Source organism: Stegostoma tigrinum, chromosome 14, assembly GCF_030684315.1.
Source record: "Stegostoma tigrinum isolate sSteTig4 chromosome 14, sSteTig4.hap1, whole genome shotgun sequence".
Lineage (NCBI taxonomy): Eukaryota > Metazoa > Chordata > Chondrichthyes > Orectolobiformes > Stegostomatidae > Stegostoma > Stegostoma tigrinum.
Window position 1 is genome coordinate 68143531 of NC_081367.1, and position 16259 is coordinate 68159789.

The 16259-nt window shown below is 46.5% G+C and overlaps 1 protein-coding gene across 1 annotated transcript in view; it reads left to right on the plus strand.

The window, feature by feature from the left end:
* The first annotated feature begins 4782 nt into the window (after window positions 1-4782).
* The window catches only part of cp (ceruloplasmin), a 70078-nt gene continuing 58601 nt past the window's right edge, over window positions 4783-16259 (plus strand). The window contains exons 1-2 of the mRNA XM_048542636.1: window positions 4783-5021; window positions 15817-16061. Of these exons, the coding sequence (XP_048398593.1) occupies window positions 4798-5021; window positions 15817-16061 (469 nt within the window). The 5' untranslated portion in view covers window positions 4783-4797. The remainder of the gene's footprint in view (window positions 5022-15816; window positions 16062-16259) is intronic.

Consider the following 16259-nt stretch of genomic DNA (forward strand, 5'->3'; position numbering starts at 1 on the left):
AGCCCCCATGAGGCTCTCATCAACACCACCTCATTCTGTTCCTCCCTCACATTCTACACTGAGAAATTTCTCATCCTGATTGATCTCAACCTAGTCTCTGTCTTACCACTAAACAAACTGTCCTTTTGTCATCCCTACATCCTTTCCCCAGATAAATTTTCCTAATCAGTGCCTTTGAAGTTGCTATCTACATTCAGTCAAAAACAGTGCTCAGTCTGATCAGAGGTAATGGGAACTGCAGATGCTAGACAATCCAAGATAATAAAGTGTGGAGCTGGATGAACGCAGCAGGCCAAGCAGCATCTCAGGAGCACAAAAGCTGACGTTTCGGGCCTAGATCCTTCATCAGAGAGGGGGATGGGGTGAGGGTTCTGGAATAAATAGGGAGAGAGGGGGAGGCGGACCGAAGATGGAGAGAAAAGAAGATAGGTGGAGAGAGACAACAAAATGTGAGGCTGGATGAACACAGCAGGCCAAGCAGCATCTCAGGAGCACAAAAGCTGACGTTTCGGGCCTAGGCCCTTCATCAGAGAGGCTCAGTTTGATCATGCATTTTTGTTTCTCAAAAATCGTTGTACAAACGTTTCTGGTCCACTTATGTCCTTTAGGAAAATGAAACTTGTCCAGCCTATGTCTGACTCCAGACGCACAGTAATGTGAACAGAATAGAATAGAATAGAATTATTGCCACGTGTACATTTACTTGAAAATACTGTGAAAGTTTGATGAGTTGCCGCACTACAGCAGCTACATCAATGACAGAAATCGCACACAATAATAAAAAAATTGAGAAAATCCATCAATTGATCTCAAGAATAGTAAAACAAAAATGTACAAGCTTAATTGTGACATCTATGTCCTTAAAAGAGCAAAGAGAACCACTTTCTACATGACTGCATAGAAAACATTTCATTGGAATGTAGGGGGCTGAGCGGTGACCTTTTACATGTTCAGAAAATCATGAGGGACATAGATAAAGTGAATAGCAAGGGTCTTTTTCCCAAGGCTGGAGAATACCAAGCAAGAGGGCATAGGTTTAAGGTGAGAGGGGAAAGATTTAAAAAGGACCTGGGGGGGACAACTTTTTCACAGAGCAGGTGGTACGAATATAGAATGAGGTGCCAGAGGAAGAGGTAGAGGTAGGTACAATTACAACATTTTAAAGACATTTGGGCAGGTGCAGGGATAGAAAATGTTTAGAGGGATATAGGTCAAATGCAGGCAAGTGGGACTAGTTCTGTTTAGCAAACCTGGTTGGCATGGACGAGATAACAAGGAGTAGAGCTGGATGAACACAGCAGGCCACGCAGCATCATAGGAGCAGGAAGGCTGACGTTTCAGGCCTAGACCTTTCTTCAGAAAAGTTAGGCCGAGAGGCCAGTTTCCATGCTGCATGACTCCATGACTCTAATTCTTTATTTAGTCACATAGAAGTAACCAACTGCGTTGTCTCATTTCCTCCATTTACACTGAATCTTCTGCAAAGATGATCGGCTCAATGATTTTTGTTATTTGTTCACAGGTGTGGGTGTCATTGGCTACGCCAGCATTGAGAGTCAACCACATTGCTGTGTGCCTAGAGTCACGTGTAGGTCAAAGCAAGTAAGGATGGCTGTTATATTCCCTAAAGGACATTAATAAACCAGATTGTTTTTCCCAACAATAATTTCATAGTCATCATTAGACCCTCAATTCATGGTTTCTTTAACAAACTGGAATTCAAATTCTGCCATTTACCATGGAATGATTCAAACCCAGGTCCCCAGAACATGAGATAACAAGGTGTGAAGCTGGATGAACACAGCAGGCCAAGCAGCATCAAAGGAGCAGGAAAGCTGATGTTTCAGGTCTGGACCCTTCTTCAGAAAATTACCCAGAACATTACCTCCCTTATAATCTCAAGATCATATTCCTGCCTATCCTTAAAAAACCTTGCACCACCTCGCTTAACACAAGCTATATATATCTGCCTTAAAAATGTTCAATGACTGCTGCCACCACCTTTTCAAGTACAGAGTTGTAAAGACATAGGAGCCTCGCAAGTCAAGAGTCAAGTTGCAGACACAAACAGAAATTGCTGGAGCAACTCAATAGGTCTGGCAGTATGAGTGCAGGGGGAAAGCAGAGTCAATGTTTGAATCCAGAGATCCTCTTCTGAAGACAATGGTTACAGTAACAGCAAGAAGCCATAAGACCGTGAAATGCAGGAGCAGGAGTAAGCCATTTGGCCCATTGAATCTAATGCAATTTTCAGTGACACCATGGCTGCTTTGATAATCCTCAACTCCACTTTTCTGCCTTTTCCCACAAGCCTGAATTCCCGAACGCACTAAAAATGTGTCTCAACGTGGAATGTACATTCTGCTGAATATGACTATTCCAAAGATTATAGTCATTGACTGTTCACATTATGCCAGCTTTCTAATGGGATTGCCTTCACTGGTTTGTCTAACACTCGTTTAAATGCAGCTACACTGTTCATCTCAATTGATCTATACGACAGCAACTTTCCAGCGAAACTCTGAGAAAAGAAGTTCCTCCTATAATTTCAGGATTAATTTGTCAACATCTTATATTTCTGGCCTCAGGTTTTGAATTCTCCCATAAGCAGAAACATCCTCTCACTAGGTCAAACTACGACTGATATCGAACCTGCTGAGCAGCCTCAGCGCTCACATTATTACTCCCAGTGAGCCCCTTGCACAATTTTCAAAAGCAAGCTGACCCTCAAACCTCACTTTTCCTCACAAGAACAGAAATTGCCGAAGAAACTCAACAAGTCTGGCAGTGTCAGTGTTCTGAAGAAAGGTCGCTGGATTCAGACCTACTGAGTTTCTCTGGCGATTTCTGTTTTTGCTTCAGGTTTCCAGCGCCTGAAGTTCTTTGTTTCAATTTAGTGTCAATTTGCAGATTTATAGGTACAATGTTTTAAGAGGTCTGTATTGCAAACTGATCTCTAAAGAGTTTAACTGTATTATCTGACCCCTCTGCCTCTTCTTTTTACCATCTGGATGTCCACCAGTGAACTAGGTTCCTGTATGAGACCCTCATATTGCTGTGTCCTCATTGACTTTAAAAGGAATTGTGCAGCCCCTGCCTGTGTTAGCTGAACCCACCTGAAACTGAATGTACATCTAAAAGAACCTTAATTGGACACTAACATTCTGGACTCTGACGATCATGTGAATTAATATCAGTGTTTTTTGAAGTTACTCTGTGTATATGTCTGTACAGACACAAGTACACACGGTCACCTCAGAACCATAATCAAGGCATAATGAGCACTGTAGCTATTAAATGTCTCGTTATGAATTATTGACTTAACTGCTGCTGCATTTATTCTCAGTTCCCGCAGAACTCATATGCCCCCACCTCGACTCAGTCTTTTCTCCCCAGTCCAGTCCCTGCCCTCCATACATCCATGATTCCTCAGATGCTTTATACCAGTTTGCAGGCTCCAGCCACCTCCCCTTTACCATGAAAATCAGCCATTATCTTATTGAATGGCCAAGCAAGCGTGAAGGGTTAAACCCTACTCAAGCTCCTATCGCTTATGCTCTCAGAGGCAGGACCTCAGAGCCATTTATATGCTTTAAATAACAAGAGTCTTCCTCTGCGTGTTCTATGCACCATCTCCCTCATGAGCCGCAATTGAGGAGCTAAATTCCTGTGATTCGTAAGTGGTCGAGACAGCTACAATTACAACTCGATGGGTACACGATTAGGAAGGGTTTAGAGGGTTAAGGGTGAAATGCTGGCAAATGGGACTTGGCCAGGTTGGGACGTCTGGTCAGCATGGACGAGTTGGACTGAAGTGTGTGTGTCTCAGTGCTATATGACTCTATGACCCTGCATACACGCATAAAAGGCAAAGGGAGTAGAAAAAGCTCAATATACATCTCTCCCCATCTGTGGCATTCTGCATTCTTCTTTTCCTCTCAGGGCTGGCAAGCTTTTCTGCCAAAGGTTTGTTCAAATTCTTTCAAAAGATTTGAATTGCATTGGCTTATTGTTGAAAGGATAGCTTCTCTGGTGCAAAATGTCAAAAAGAGAACCTTGTGTTAAGTGCCACTCCTATGAGAATGTTTATATGTATGTACTGCTCTATTTATTTCCCTTAGTGCTTTTCATTTATTACAATTCCAGGTTACAAGGCAGGTATGGGAAAATTATGTTCTGTGTTGGAAGATGCAGGAACAACGGGGCACAATTTTCTGAAGAAGGGTCTTGACCTCAAACGTCAGCTTTCCTGCTCCTCTGATGCTGCTTAGCCTGCTGTTTTCATCCAGCTCTACACCTTGTTATCTCAGGACATAATGTTCCCTGCCTTTAGGGAGGTATAACCAACAGTACTTGATTCACGGGAAGTGTAATTGATATTTGGTGCGACCAGCCCTGAAAGCCTCGAGACACTAAGACAATAGAAGCATTCAGATGTGAGTGGGAGTTCAGACAGATTTCTGCTCTAATCGAATGCTAAAGCCAGCCGCAGAGAATGGTTCCTCTCTATTCTGGGTAGTCCTGTGAAGGCAAACAAATTAAGCTAAACATTGGAAAAGAGATTTATTTTGTCAGTGCGAGACAGTTTGGCAAGTAGAAACAACACTCGTGGCCTACTGTTGACCTGAAACAGAAAATCATTAGTGAAATTTTGGAATTTACTGGAATGGTTGTGGGTTGGAGGAACAGTCACTGCTTATCTAAATTACAAAACTGATGTTCTTTTGCAATTCTCTCTTTTCTCATTGGCCGAGGAAACCAAGCACTGCTGATGATTCCTCACACCAGCTTATAAATATGGGAACGCCAGTGAACTTGTTTGTCTCTACTTCAGATGAAGAATCCTGTGATAGTTCAAACAAGATGAAGACAGTGGCAACTGTTTGTTTCTTATTGTTCCATTGCAGTGCTGTTTCCAGGGCTTTAACTCGGGAGTATTATTTCGGTATTAGGGAAATTAATTGGAATTATGCTCCAAGTGGCAAAAATATAATTGCTGGCTTAACAGTCGACAAGGATGAGTGAGTATATATGAATCTCAAGTAAACTCAGAGTTGCGCGAAATCTGATTTACAAAGACCAAAGATAGTGGAACATTTGAACAAGGAAGATAAACTAACAATTTTACATTTGACAAAAACAGGGCAAATAAGTTCTATGTACACAGGAGTTTAGAACTGTCAGGGGTGATCTCGTTGAAACATTAAAACTTTAGAAGCCTTGACGGGATACATTGGAGAGACAGTTTCCTGCGTTTGAACAGTCACAGTCAAAGGGCTTGTTCATTTTAAACTGAGATAAAGATTTCTTCACAAAGGGTAATTGGAATCATTTGGAATTTTCCACCTTGGAGAGACTGGATGTGACATGTTTCAGTATATTCAAGTCAGATTTTTGAGTATTAGGGGAATCACAAGATACAGGGAGAAGCCAGGAAAGTGGAAAATCAGCCATTATCTTACTGAATGACTATGCTAGCATAAAGGGTTAAACCCGACTTGAGCTCCTACCGCTTTTGCTCTCAGGGACAGGACCTCAGAGCCTTTTACATGCCGAAAATAATGAGAGACTTCCTCTGCATGTTCCATGCACCATCTCCCTCATGAGCAAAAAACAAGGAGCTAATTTCCTGTGATTTCTCCTGCTCGATGAAATATTAATTGCAAGAATTTGCTTCCACTATTTGTCCGTTTTGGAGTGTGTGATTTGGTGTACAGGCCAGGCAGTTTGTTCTGTTCAGCTCAGTTCAGCAAAAATCTGCAGTACTAACTATCAGTGACTGAATCCTGGTGACTCAAAGTGCTTTAGACCCTTCTTCAGAAAATTGTGCCCCATTGTTCCTGAATCTTCCAACACAAAACGTAATTTTCCCATACCTGCCTTGTAACCTGGAATTGTAATAAATGAAAAGCACTAAGGGAAATAAATAGAGCAGTACATACATATAAACATTAGGGCTGCTCTTTGAACCAACTCTGAATTTAGCCTTGTGCCTAATGCTGTCAGTGCCAAGAATTAATGCCAGTGCAATGATCAATGTCTTTTTAAAAAATTAACCTATTTTACCAATCAAACTGTTCAGAGACATTATTATACACCTCTGCAGCAGGTGGGACTTGAACCTGGGCTTCCTGGTCTGGTGTGGGGACACTGCCACTGTACCACAAAGAGGCAATTTTGTTTTTAATTTCAGAAATATACTTCATTCATATCTTTATATACATACATAATCATTAAAGCAGTTCGGTTCTGCACAGTAGTATATAAAGAAACAAACAAACACTGGAGTTTGGTTACATCCAACAAATAAATCCAAGATAACAAGAGTGTGGGGCTGGATGAGCACAGCAGGCCAAGCAGCATCTCAGGAGCACAAAAGCTGACGTTTCGGGCCTAGACCCTTCATCAGAGAGGGGGATGGGGAGCGGGTTCTGGAATAAATAGGGAGAGAGGGGGAGGCAGACCGAAGACGGATAGAGGAGAGGATAGGTGGAGAGGAGAGTACAGGTGGGGAAGGTAGGGAGGGAATAGGTCAGTCCAGGGAGGACGGACAGGTCAAGGGGGCAGGATGAGGTTAGTAGATGGGAAATGGCGGTGTGGCTTGAGGTGTGAGGAGGGGATAGGTGAGAGGAAGGACAGGTTAGGCAGGCAGGGACAAGCTGGGCTCGTTTTGGGATGCAGTGGGGGAAGGGGAGATTTTGAAGCTGGTGAAGTCCACATTGATACCATTGGGCTGCAGGGTTCCCAAGTGGAATATGAGTTGCTGTTCCTGCAACCTTCGGGTGGCATCATTGTGGCACTGCAGTAGGCCCATGACGGACATGTCATCTAAGGAATGGGAGGGGGAGTTGAAATGGTTCGCGACTGGGAGGTGCAGTTGTTCATTGCGAACCGAGTCTAGGTGTTCTGCAAAGCGGTCTCCAAGCCTCCGCTTGGTTTCCCCAATGTAGAGGAAGCCGCACCGGGTACAGTGGATGCAGTATACCACATTGGCAGATGTGCAGGTGAACCTCTGCTTAATGTGGAATGTCATCTTGGGGCCTGGGATAGGGGTGAGGGAGGAGGTGTGGGGGCAAGTGTAGCACTTCCTGCGGTTGCAGGGGAAGGTGCCGGGTGTGGTGGGGTTGGAGGGGACTGTGGAACGGACAAGGGAGTCGTGGAGAGAGTGGTCTCTCTGGAAGGCAGACAAGGGTGGGGATGGTAAAATGTCTTGGGTGGTGGGGTCGGATTGTAGATGGCGGAAGTGTCGTCAATGCACCACGTTGCTCCCTGGCCAACATCTCTGTCTCTGGCTTGCTACAGTGTTGCAGTGAAGCCTAATGCATCTCATTTTCTACTTGGGGACCCTACAGCCCTCTGGACTCAATATTGAGCTCAATAATGTTAAGGACTAACTTTCTCATGTCCCAGACCCCCACCCCACACACCAGGCCTTGTTACCACATAGCCTGCCACTAGACACCCCCCCCTGTTGTTAGTCATTAACAGTCCCTATTAACAACTACTGACCCTCCCAGCCTGATCGTTAGCAACTCCTTTGTCTGTCCAACTGTCCTCTGTCTCCTTGGGCTCTATCCTATCGTTTACTCCCTACCCCACCCACTGCCCTATCTTCTGCATATAAACTGACATTTTCCCAGCCGCCATCAGTTCTGAGGAAGGGTCACTGGACCCAAAACATTACCTCTGTTTTCTCCTTCACAGCTGCTGCCAGACCTGCTGAGCTTTTCCAGCAACTTTGTTTTTGTTCACATGCCCCTACCTTGAGTCAGTCTTTTCTCCCCCGATCCAGTCCCTGCCCACATACATCTGTGATTCCTCTGAAACCTTACACCAGTTTGCAGGCTCCAACTGCCTCCTCTTTACCATGGATGTGCGATCCCTTTCCAAAGCACTTTACCTGCAGTTGTCACAATTTAGTCTACTGCAATCTATGCTCACTATGTGGTCTCCTCTACTTTGGGGAAACAAAGCATAGACTGGGGGACCGCTTTACAGGACCTCTATGTTCTGCATGCAAAGTAAAGACCCTGAGCTTCCAGTGGCCTGCCATTTTAAAACACCTCTCTCTTCCCTGGCCAACATCTCTGACTCAGACTTGCTGCAGTGTTCCAGTCAAGCTCAGCGCAAGCTCATTTTCCACTTGGGGTCCCTGCAGCCCTCCAGACTCATAATCGAGTTCAATAATTTTAGAGCCTAAACTCTTCCATTTCCCAGCCCCCTACCCAACACACCAGGCCTAGATATTCCATAGTGTGTAATGGCAGACTATCTATTGTTAGTCACTAACAGTCCCCACTAACAGCCATTCTCCTCCCTAGCCAGATTGTTATCCACTCCTTTGTCTGCCCAACTGCTTTTCCTCTCTCTTTAGATTCTATCTCTACCTATCGTTTACTCTTTACCCCCTCCCCCACCCTATCTTCTGCATATAAACTGACATTTTCCTAGCTACCATCAGTTCTGAGGGCCACTGGACACGAAACGTTAACTTTGATTCCTTTCCACAGAAGCTGCCAGACCTGCTGAGCTTTTCCAACAACTTCTGTCTTTGTGTCTGATTTGCAGCATCTGCAGCTCTTTTGGCTTTTATAGCTCCTTGTCAATTCTCGTAAGGTCCACATTTTTACAAATGAGCTTTATCCTAGTCAACAGCAATTAACAGGAGTTGTGCATTGATAACCCTTTAGTTGTTGAACAAGCCTTCTTACGGAAAGCAACCTAACTCTCCTGCGCAAATTTAGTTCAATTATTTTACCCTGAGAAAATATGGAAAGTAGTATTTCAACAAGGATTGTTCTGGGACCTGGGAGGAGTCATAGAGTCATAGAGTCAAACCTCAAAGAAACAGTCCCCTTGATCCTACCAGTCCCTGCTGAACATAATCCCAGCCTAAACTAGTCCCACCTATCTGGTCCTGGCTTATTTCCCTTCAAACCTTCCCTATACAGCTAATTATCCAAATGTCTTTTAAATGTTGAAATTGTGCACATATCCACCACTTCCTTAGGAAGTTCATTCTGCACATGAACCACTCTGATTAAAACAATTGTCCCTCATGTCTTTTTAAAATTTCTCTCCTCTCACCTTAAAAATGTACTCCCTAATCTTCAAATCCCCCATACAAGGGAAAAGAGACCTAACATTAACCCTATTTATGCCCCTCATGACTTTATAAACCACTATAAGGTCAACTCGCAATCTCCTATGCTCCAGTGAAAGAAGTCCCAGGCTTTCTTTACACCTCAAGCTTTCAATATCCAGCAACGTCCTGGTAAATCTCTTCTGAACCCTCTCCAACTTAATAATATCCTCCCGACAAGTGGGCAACAGAATTATTCACAGTATTCCAGAAAACGGCTCACCAATATCCTATACAAACTCAACATGGCTTCCCAACTCCTATACTCAAAGGCCTGAGCAATATGATTCTTCAGAACTGAAGAAGTCATAGTGGACTCTGTTTTTATCTCTCTCCACAGATGCTGCCAGACCTGCTGAGTTTCTCCAGCATTCTTTGGGTGTTTTCACCTTTCCAGCATCTGCAGTACTTTGTTTTTATTGTGTTCCAAGGATTGTCAGCTTATTTCCACCATTCCTTTATAATTGATTCCTGCTAATGTTATTAATGGAGAGGTTGGAACCCAGAGCGAAACCTGACTTGTTAGTTTCTAAGCAAAACAGAAAGAACTGCAAGTGCTAGAAACCTGAAACAAAAACTAAAATTGCTGGAGAACCTGAACTGGTCAGGCAGTAACTGTGGAGTTGGAAAGAGTTAACGTTTTGGGTCCAGTTCTGAAGAAGTGTCACTGGACCCGAAACATTGAACATAAGAACATAAGAAATAACAGGAGGTGTTGGCCAACTTGAGCCTGCTCCACCATTCAATAAGATCATGGATGATCATTTCGTGGATTCAGCTCGCTCCCCCATAACCCTTAATTCCTTTACTGTTCAAAAATCTATCTATCTTTGCCTTAAAATTATTCAACAAGGAAGCCTCAACTGCTTCATTGAGCAGGGAATTCCACTGGTTAATAATCCTTTGGATGAAGACATTTCTCCTCAAGTCAGTCCTAAATCTGCTCTAAGTGTAGAGCTGGATGAACACAGCAGGCCAAGCAGCATCAGAGCAGCAGGAAAGCTGACGTTTCAGGCTTAGATAATAAAATGTGAGGCTGGATGAACACAGCAGGCCAAGCAGCGTCTCAGGAGCACAAAAGCTGACGTTTCTGGCCTAGGCCCTTCATCAGAGAGGGGGATGGGGAGAGGGAACTGGAATAAATAGGGAGAGAGGGGGAGGCGGACCGAAGATGGAGAGTAAAGAAGATAGGTGGAGAGAGTATAGGTGGGGAGGTAGGGAGGGGATAGGTCAGTCCAGGGAAGATGGACAGGTCAAGGAGGTGGGCTGAGGTTAGTAGGTAGATGGGGGTGCGGCTTGGGGTGGGAGGAAGGGATGGGTGAGAGGAAGAACCGGTTAGGGAGGCAGAGACAGGTTGGACTGGTTTTGGGATGCAGTGGGTGGGGGGGAAGAGCTGGGCTGTTTGTGTGGTGCAGTGGGGGGGAGGGGACGAACTGGGCTGGTTTAGGGATGCAGTAGGGGAAGGGGAGATTTTGAAACTGGTGAAGTCCACATTGATACCATATGGCTGCAGGGTTCCCAGGCGGAATATGAGTTGCTGTTCCTGCAACCTTCGGGTGGCATCATTGTGGCAGTGCAGGAGGCCCATGATGGACATGTCATCTAGAGAATGGGAGGGGGAGTGGAAATGGTTTGCGACTGGGAGGTGCAGTTGTTTGTTGCGAACTGAGCGGAGGTGCTCTGCAAAGCGGACCCCAAGCCTCTGCTTGGTTTCCCCAATGTAGAGGAAGCCGCACCGGGTACAATGGATGCAGTATACCACATTGGCAGATGTGCAGGTGAACCTCTGCTTAATGTGGAATGTCATCTTGGGGCCTGGGATAGGGGTGAGGGAGGAGGTGTGGGGACAAGTGTAGCATTTCCTGCGGTTGCAGGGGAAGGTGCCGGGTGTGGTGGGGTTGGAGGGCAGTGTGGAGCGAACAAGGGAGTCACGGAGAGAGTGGTCTCTCCGGAAAGCAGACAGGGGTGGGGATGGAAAAATGTCTTGGGTGGTGGGGTCGGATTGTAAATGGCGGAAGTGTCGGAGGATGATGCATTGTATTCGGAGGTTGGTAGGGTGGTGTGTGAGAACGAGGGGGATCCTCTTAGGGCGGTTGTGGCGGGGGCGGGGTGTGAGGGATGTGTTGCGGGAAATGCGGGAGACGCGGTCAAGGGCGTTCTCGATCACTGTGGGGGGAAAGTTGCGGTCCTAAAAGAACTTGGACATCTGGGATGTGCGGGAGTGGAATGTCTTATCGTGGGAGCAGTTGCGGCGGAGGCGGAGGAATTGGGAATAGGGGATGGAATTTTTGCAGGAGGGTGGGTGGGAGGAGGTGTATTCTAGGTAGCTGTGGGAGTCGGTGGGCTTGAAATGGACATCAATTACAAACTGGTTGCCTGAGATGGAGACTGAGAGGTCCAGGAAGGTGAGGGATGTGCTGGAGATGGCCCAGGTGAACTGAAGGTTGGGGTGGAAGGTGTTGTTGAAGTGGATGAACTGTTCGAGCTCCTCTGGGGAGCAAGAGGTGGTGCCGATACAGCATCAATGTACCGGAGGAAGAGGTGGGGTTTGGGGCCTGTGTAGGTGCGGAAGAGGGACTGTTCCACGTAACCTACAAAGAGGCAGGCATAGCTGGGGCCCATGCGGGTGCCCATGGCCACCCCCTTAGTCTGTAGGAAGTGGGAGGAGTCAAAAGAGAAGTTGTTGAGTGTGAGGACGAGTTCAGCTAGGCGGATGAGAGTGTCGGTGGAGGGGGCCTGGTCGGGCCTGCGGGACAGGAAGAAGCGGAGGACCTTGAGGCCATCTGCATGCGGAATGCAGGTGTATAGGGACTGGACGTCCATGGTGAATATGAGGTGTTAGGGGCCAGGGAATTGGAAGTCCTGGAGGAGGTGGAGGGCGTGGGTGGTGTCACGGACGTAGGTGGGGAGTTCCTGGACCAAAGGGGAGAAAATGGAGTCCAGATAGGTGGAGATGAGTTCAGTGGGGCAGCAGCAGGCTGAGACGATGGGTCGACCAGGGCAGGCAGGTTTGTGGATTTTGGGAAGGAGATAGAAACGGGCCGTGCGGGGTTGGGGAACAATGAGGTTGGAGGCTGTGGGTGGGATGTCCCCTGAGGTGATGAGGTCGTGAATGGTGTTGGAGATGATGGTTTGGTGCTCGGGTGTGGGGTCATGATCGAGGAGGCGGTAGGAGGTGGTGTTGGAGCATTGACATCTCGCCTCGGCGATGTAGAGGTCAGTGCGCCATACTACCACTGCGCCACCCTTGTCTGCGGGTTTGATGGTGAGGTTGGGGTTGGAGTGGAGGGAGCGGAGGGCTGCCCGTTCTGCGGGGGAGAGGTTGGAGTGGGTGAGAGGGGTGGAGAGGTTGAGGCGGTTAATGTCTCGACGGCAGTTGGAGATGAAGAGGTCGAGGGAGGGTAGGAGGCCTGGGGGTGGTGTCCAGGAGGAGGACTTGTGTTGGAAGCGGGTGAAGGGGTCAGTGGAAGGAGGGTTAGGTTCCCGGTTGAAGAAGTAGGCATGGAGGCGAAGACGGCGGGGCTCAGTGCGGCTGTCTCCTCTGGGGTTGCTGGCTGTGGAGGTTGTGGGCGGAGCGATGAGGTCGTCGGCCGTGTGCGGGGTTCCGTCGGCCGTGGGCGGGGTTCCGTCGGCCGTGGGCGGGGTTACGCTGGTGTCGGCCGTGGGCGGGGTTCCGTCGGCCGTGGGCGGGGTTCCGTCGGCGTCAACCGTGGGCGGGGTTCCGTCGGCGGTTGGAGGATCGGGGTGGGCGGCAACAGCTGCGGTGAGGGTGGTGTGTGAGGTGTTGTACCTGGACGTGGAGGTGGTGACTGCAGCAGCGGTTCCGGAAGTTCTGTGGCCGGCGGAGGCGGATGTGACGTCATCGGTGGGGTCTCCGGCCGTGTCCTCATGGTCAATGGCGGCGGGTGCATGGTGGGGGAGGGGCAGGGATAGAGTTGGGATTTGGGAGGCGCAGGAATCCTCTTGTGGGTGGCAGGGGCCCATGAGGCTTAGACCCTTCTTCTGAAATTCTGAAGAAGGTCTAGGCTCAAAACGTCAACTTTCCTGCTCCTGAGATGCTGCTTGGCCTGCTGTGTTCATCCAGCCTTACACCTTGTTATCTCAGATTCTCTAGCATCTGCAGTTCTTACTATCCCTAAATCTGCTCTCCTTTATTTTGAGGCTATGCCCCCAACTCTAGTTTCATCTGCCAATGGAAACAACCTCTCTGCTTCTATCTTATCGGTACCCTTCATTTCTATAGGATTCCTCCCTCTCATTCTCCTAAATCCCAATGAGGATAGCCCGGCTCTACTCAGTCTCTCCTCATAAGTCAACCCTCTCGATCCCAGAATCAACCCAGTGAACCTCCTCTGCATGCCCTCCAGTGCCAGTACCTCCTTTCTCAAGTGAGGAGACCAAAACTGGACACAGTACTCCAGGTGTGGCCTCACCAGCACACTATACAGCTGCAGCATGAACTCCCTACTTTTAAACTCCAAGCCTCTCGCAAGTTGACTTAGCTTTCTCTTCCCAGTTGCTGCCAGACCTGCTGAAGTTCTCTTGCAACTTCTGTTATTGTCAGCTCCTAACTTTGTTTTATCCATGGAGGTCAGTTACTGAACTCACTCATTGGGGGCTGCCAAAATATTTTAAAGACAAAGAATAAAATGTTTATTGCACAAGGAAACATAAAATATGAATGATACTACACTAGACAAAACATTGGACACATTTCATTACAGACATTAATGAAGGATTCAAAAATAGTAAGAACTGCCGATGCTGGAGTCAGAGATAACACAGTGTGGAGCTGGAGGAACACAGCAGGCCAGGCAGCATCAGAGGAGCAGGAAAGTTGATGTTTTGGGTCCGGACCTGAAAGGATTCAAGCTCACCTCCAACCCAGCAATAGCCTCAGAAACAACGGACAGCCTTGGTGCAGAGTTATTACGACCTCCACATGAGGCTCAAGCTTCCAATGGCTCCCTCTCATCAAATTTCTGTGCAGTCACTCGATGCTTTTTCTCTTCATCGAGAGCCCGAAAATCCTTTTCTCATTGTTTTGCAATCTGTCCGCGTAATATAGGATGCGAAATTCCATAGCGGTGATCGGTTTAGCTATGCATTCCTGCAATTCACAGCGCAAACTTTTAATCAAATTACAAATCCTGCGAACAAAAGCAGTGACTCTAGAAATCCAAGATAATAAAATGTGAGGCTGGATGAACACAGCAGGCCCAGCAGCATCTCAGGAGCACAAAAGCTGACGTTTCCTCTCGGCCCGAAACGTCAGCTTTTGTGCTCCTGAGATGCTGCTGGGCCTGCTGTGTTCATCCAGCCTCACATTTTACTATCTTGGATTCTCCAGCATCTGCAGTTCCCATTATCACTCTAGAAATCTAGCCTAGTCCACTTTGAACTAAATAAAAGTACAATTTATAGTATCCAATAAGTCGGAAGGCATAACAGTGTGATTCTGCATGACCACACGTTAGAGGAATGGTACTACAGGTCTTCATGCAAAAGGAGAATCTTAAGTACGCTTTAGTAGCACAGATGTATGCAAAGAAATTTTGTTCTTTTAGTTGAGATGATTATTACACAATTAATCAGACAAATAAAAGATCTAAAATCACCCATGGGCACTTTTGAAAAATAGTAAATGTGTTCTCTTACTTTCTTTACAAATAGGTATTTCTTCAACAAGGACATCAAGAAAATGCTTCTTGTTTTTTTTATGGGACTTTGATTTAGAATCAAAGAGACATACAGCGTGGACACAGACTCTTTGAATCATAGGATCCCTACAGTGTAGAAACAAACTATTCAGCCCACCAAGACTGTTCCACTCCTCTGAAGAGTATCCCACCCAGACCTATTCCCCTACCCGATTTCCCATGTCTAACCCAAACATCCCTGAGCACGATAGAAATTTAGCACGGCCAATCCACCTACCCCGCACATCTTTTGACTGTGGGACGAAACTGAAGCACCTGGAGGAAACCCATGCAGACACAGGGAGAATGTGCAAATTCCACACAGACAGTCGCCCGAGGGTAGAATCGAAACTGGGTCCCTGATGCTGTGAGGCTGCAGTGCTAACCACTGAGCCACTGTGCCGCCTAACTCATCTATGCCGACCCGATATCCTAAATTAATCCAGCCCCATTTGCCAGCACGTGACCCATATCCCTCTAAATCCTCCTTTTTCATATATCCATCCAGATGCTTTTTATATATTGCAATTGTACCAACTTGTACCAATTCTTCTAGCAGCTCGTTCCAATCATGCACTACCGTCTGTGTGAAAAAAATTGCCGTTAGGTCCCTTCTTTAGCTTTCCCCTCTCACTTTAAATGCCTGCCCTCCAGTTTTGGAATTCCTAGTCTGGGAGAAAAGACCTTGGCTATTCACCCTTTTCCGTGCCCCTTCATGACCTTATAAGCCTCTATAAGCCCTTCATGATTTTACAAACCACTGTACGGTCACCCCCCAGTCGCCAATGCTCCGGGGAAAATAGCCCCTGCCCATTCAGCCCCTCCTTCTATCAAACTTCCTTAAGTTGGACAAATTAACTTCTTGAGCTGTGAGCTTCTTTGGAAAACGTTAAGTCAATGAGAGGCACTTTTTAAATTATTCGTCCTTTTTGTTCCCTTTGTATTCTGATACCAGTTGTATTTTACAATATACAGGCATGCATCTGTATTCCTGAAACGAAGTCCGACCAGAATAGGAAGTGTGTATAAGAAAGCTGTGTATGTGGAGTATACAGATGGCAATTATAGCAAGGAGATTCCTAAACCTGAATGGTTGGGATTTCTAGGACCAATTATAAAGGCTGAACAAGGTGATGTCGTCATAATTCACCTGAAGAATTTTGCTTCCCGACCTTACACACTTCATTCACACGGTTTCACCTACACTAAAGAAAATGAAGGTAACAACTTTCCCAGCTGGTGTTTATTATTTTTATTCTTTGTTCTTATTTGCGTAACTGAGCAATGCAATTCTAAACAATCAGTAGCTACTGGAAAGTGACAGATGATTTACTCACTCCTTCACAAATTGTCTTGCCTTTCCTTAATTAACTGATTGATTTATTGTCATGCGTACTGGAGTACAGTGAAAAGTCTGG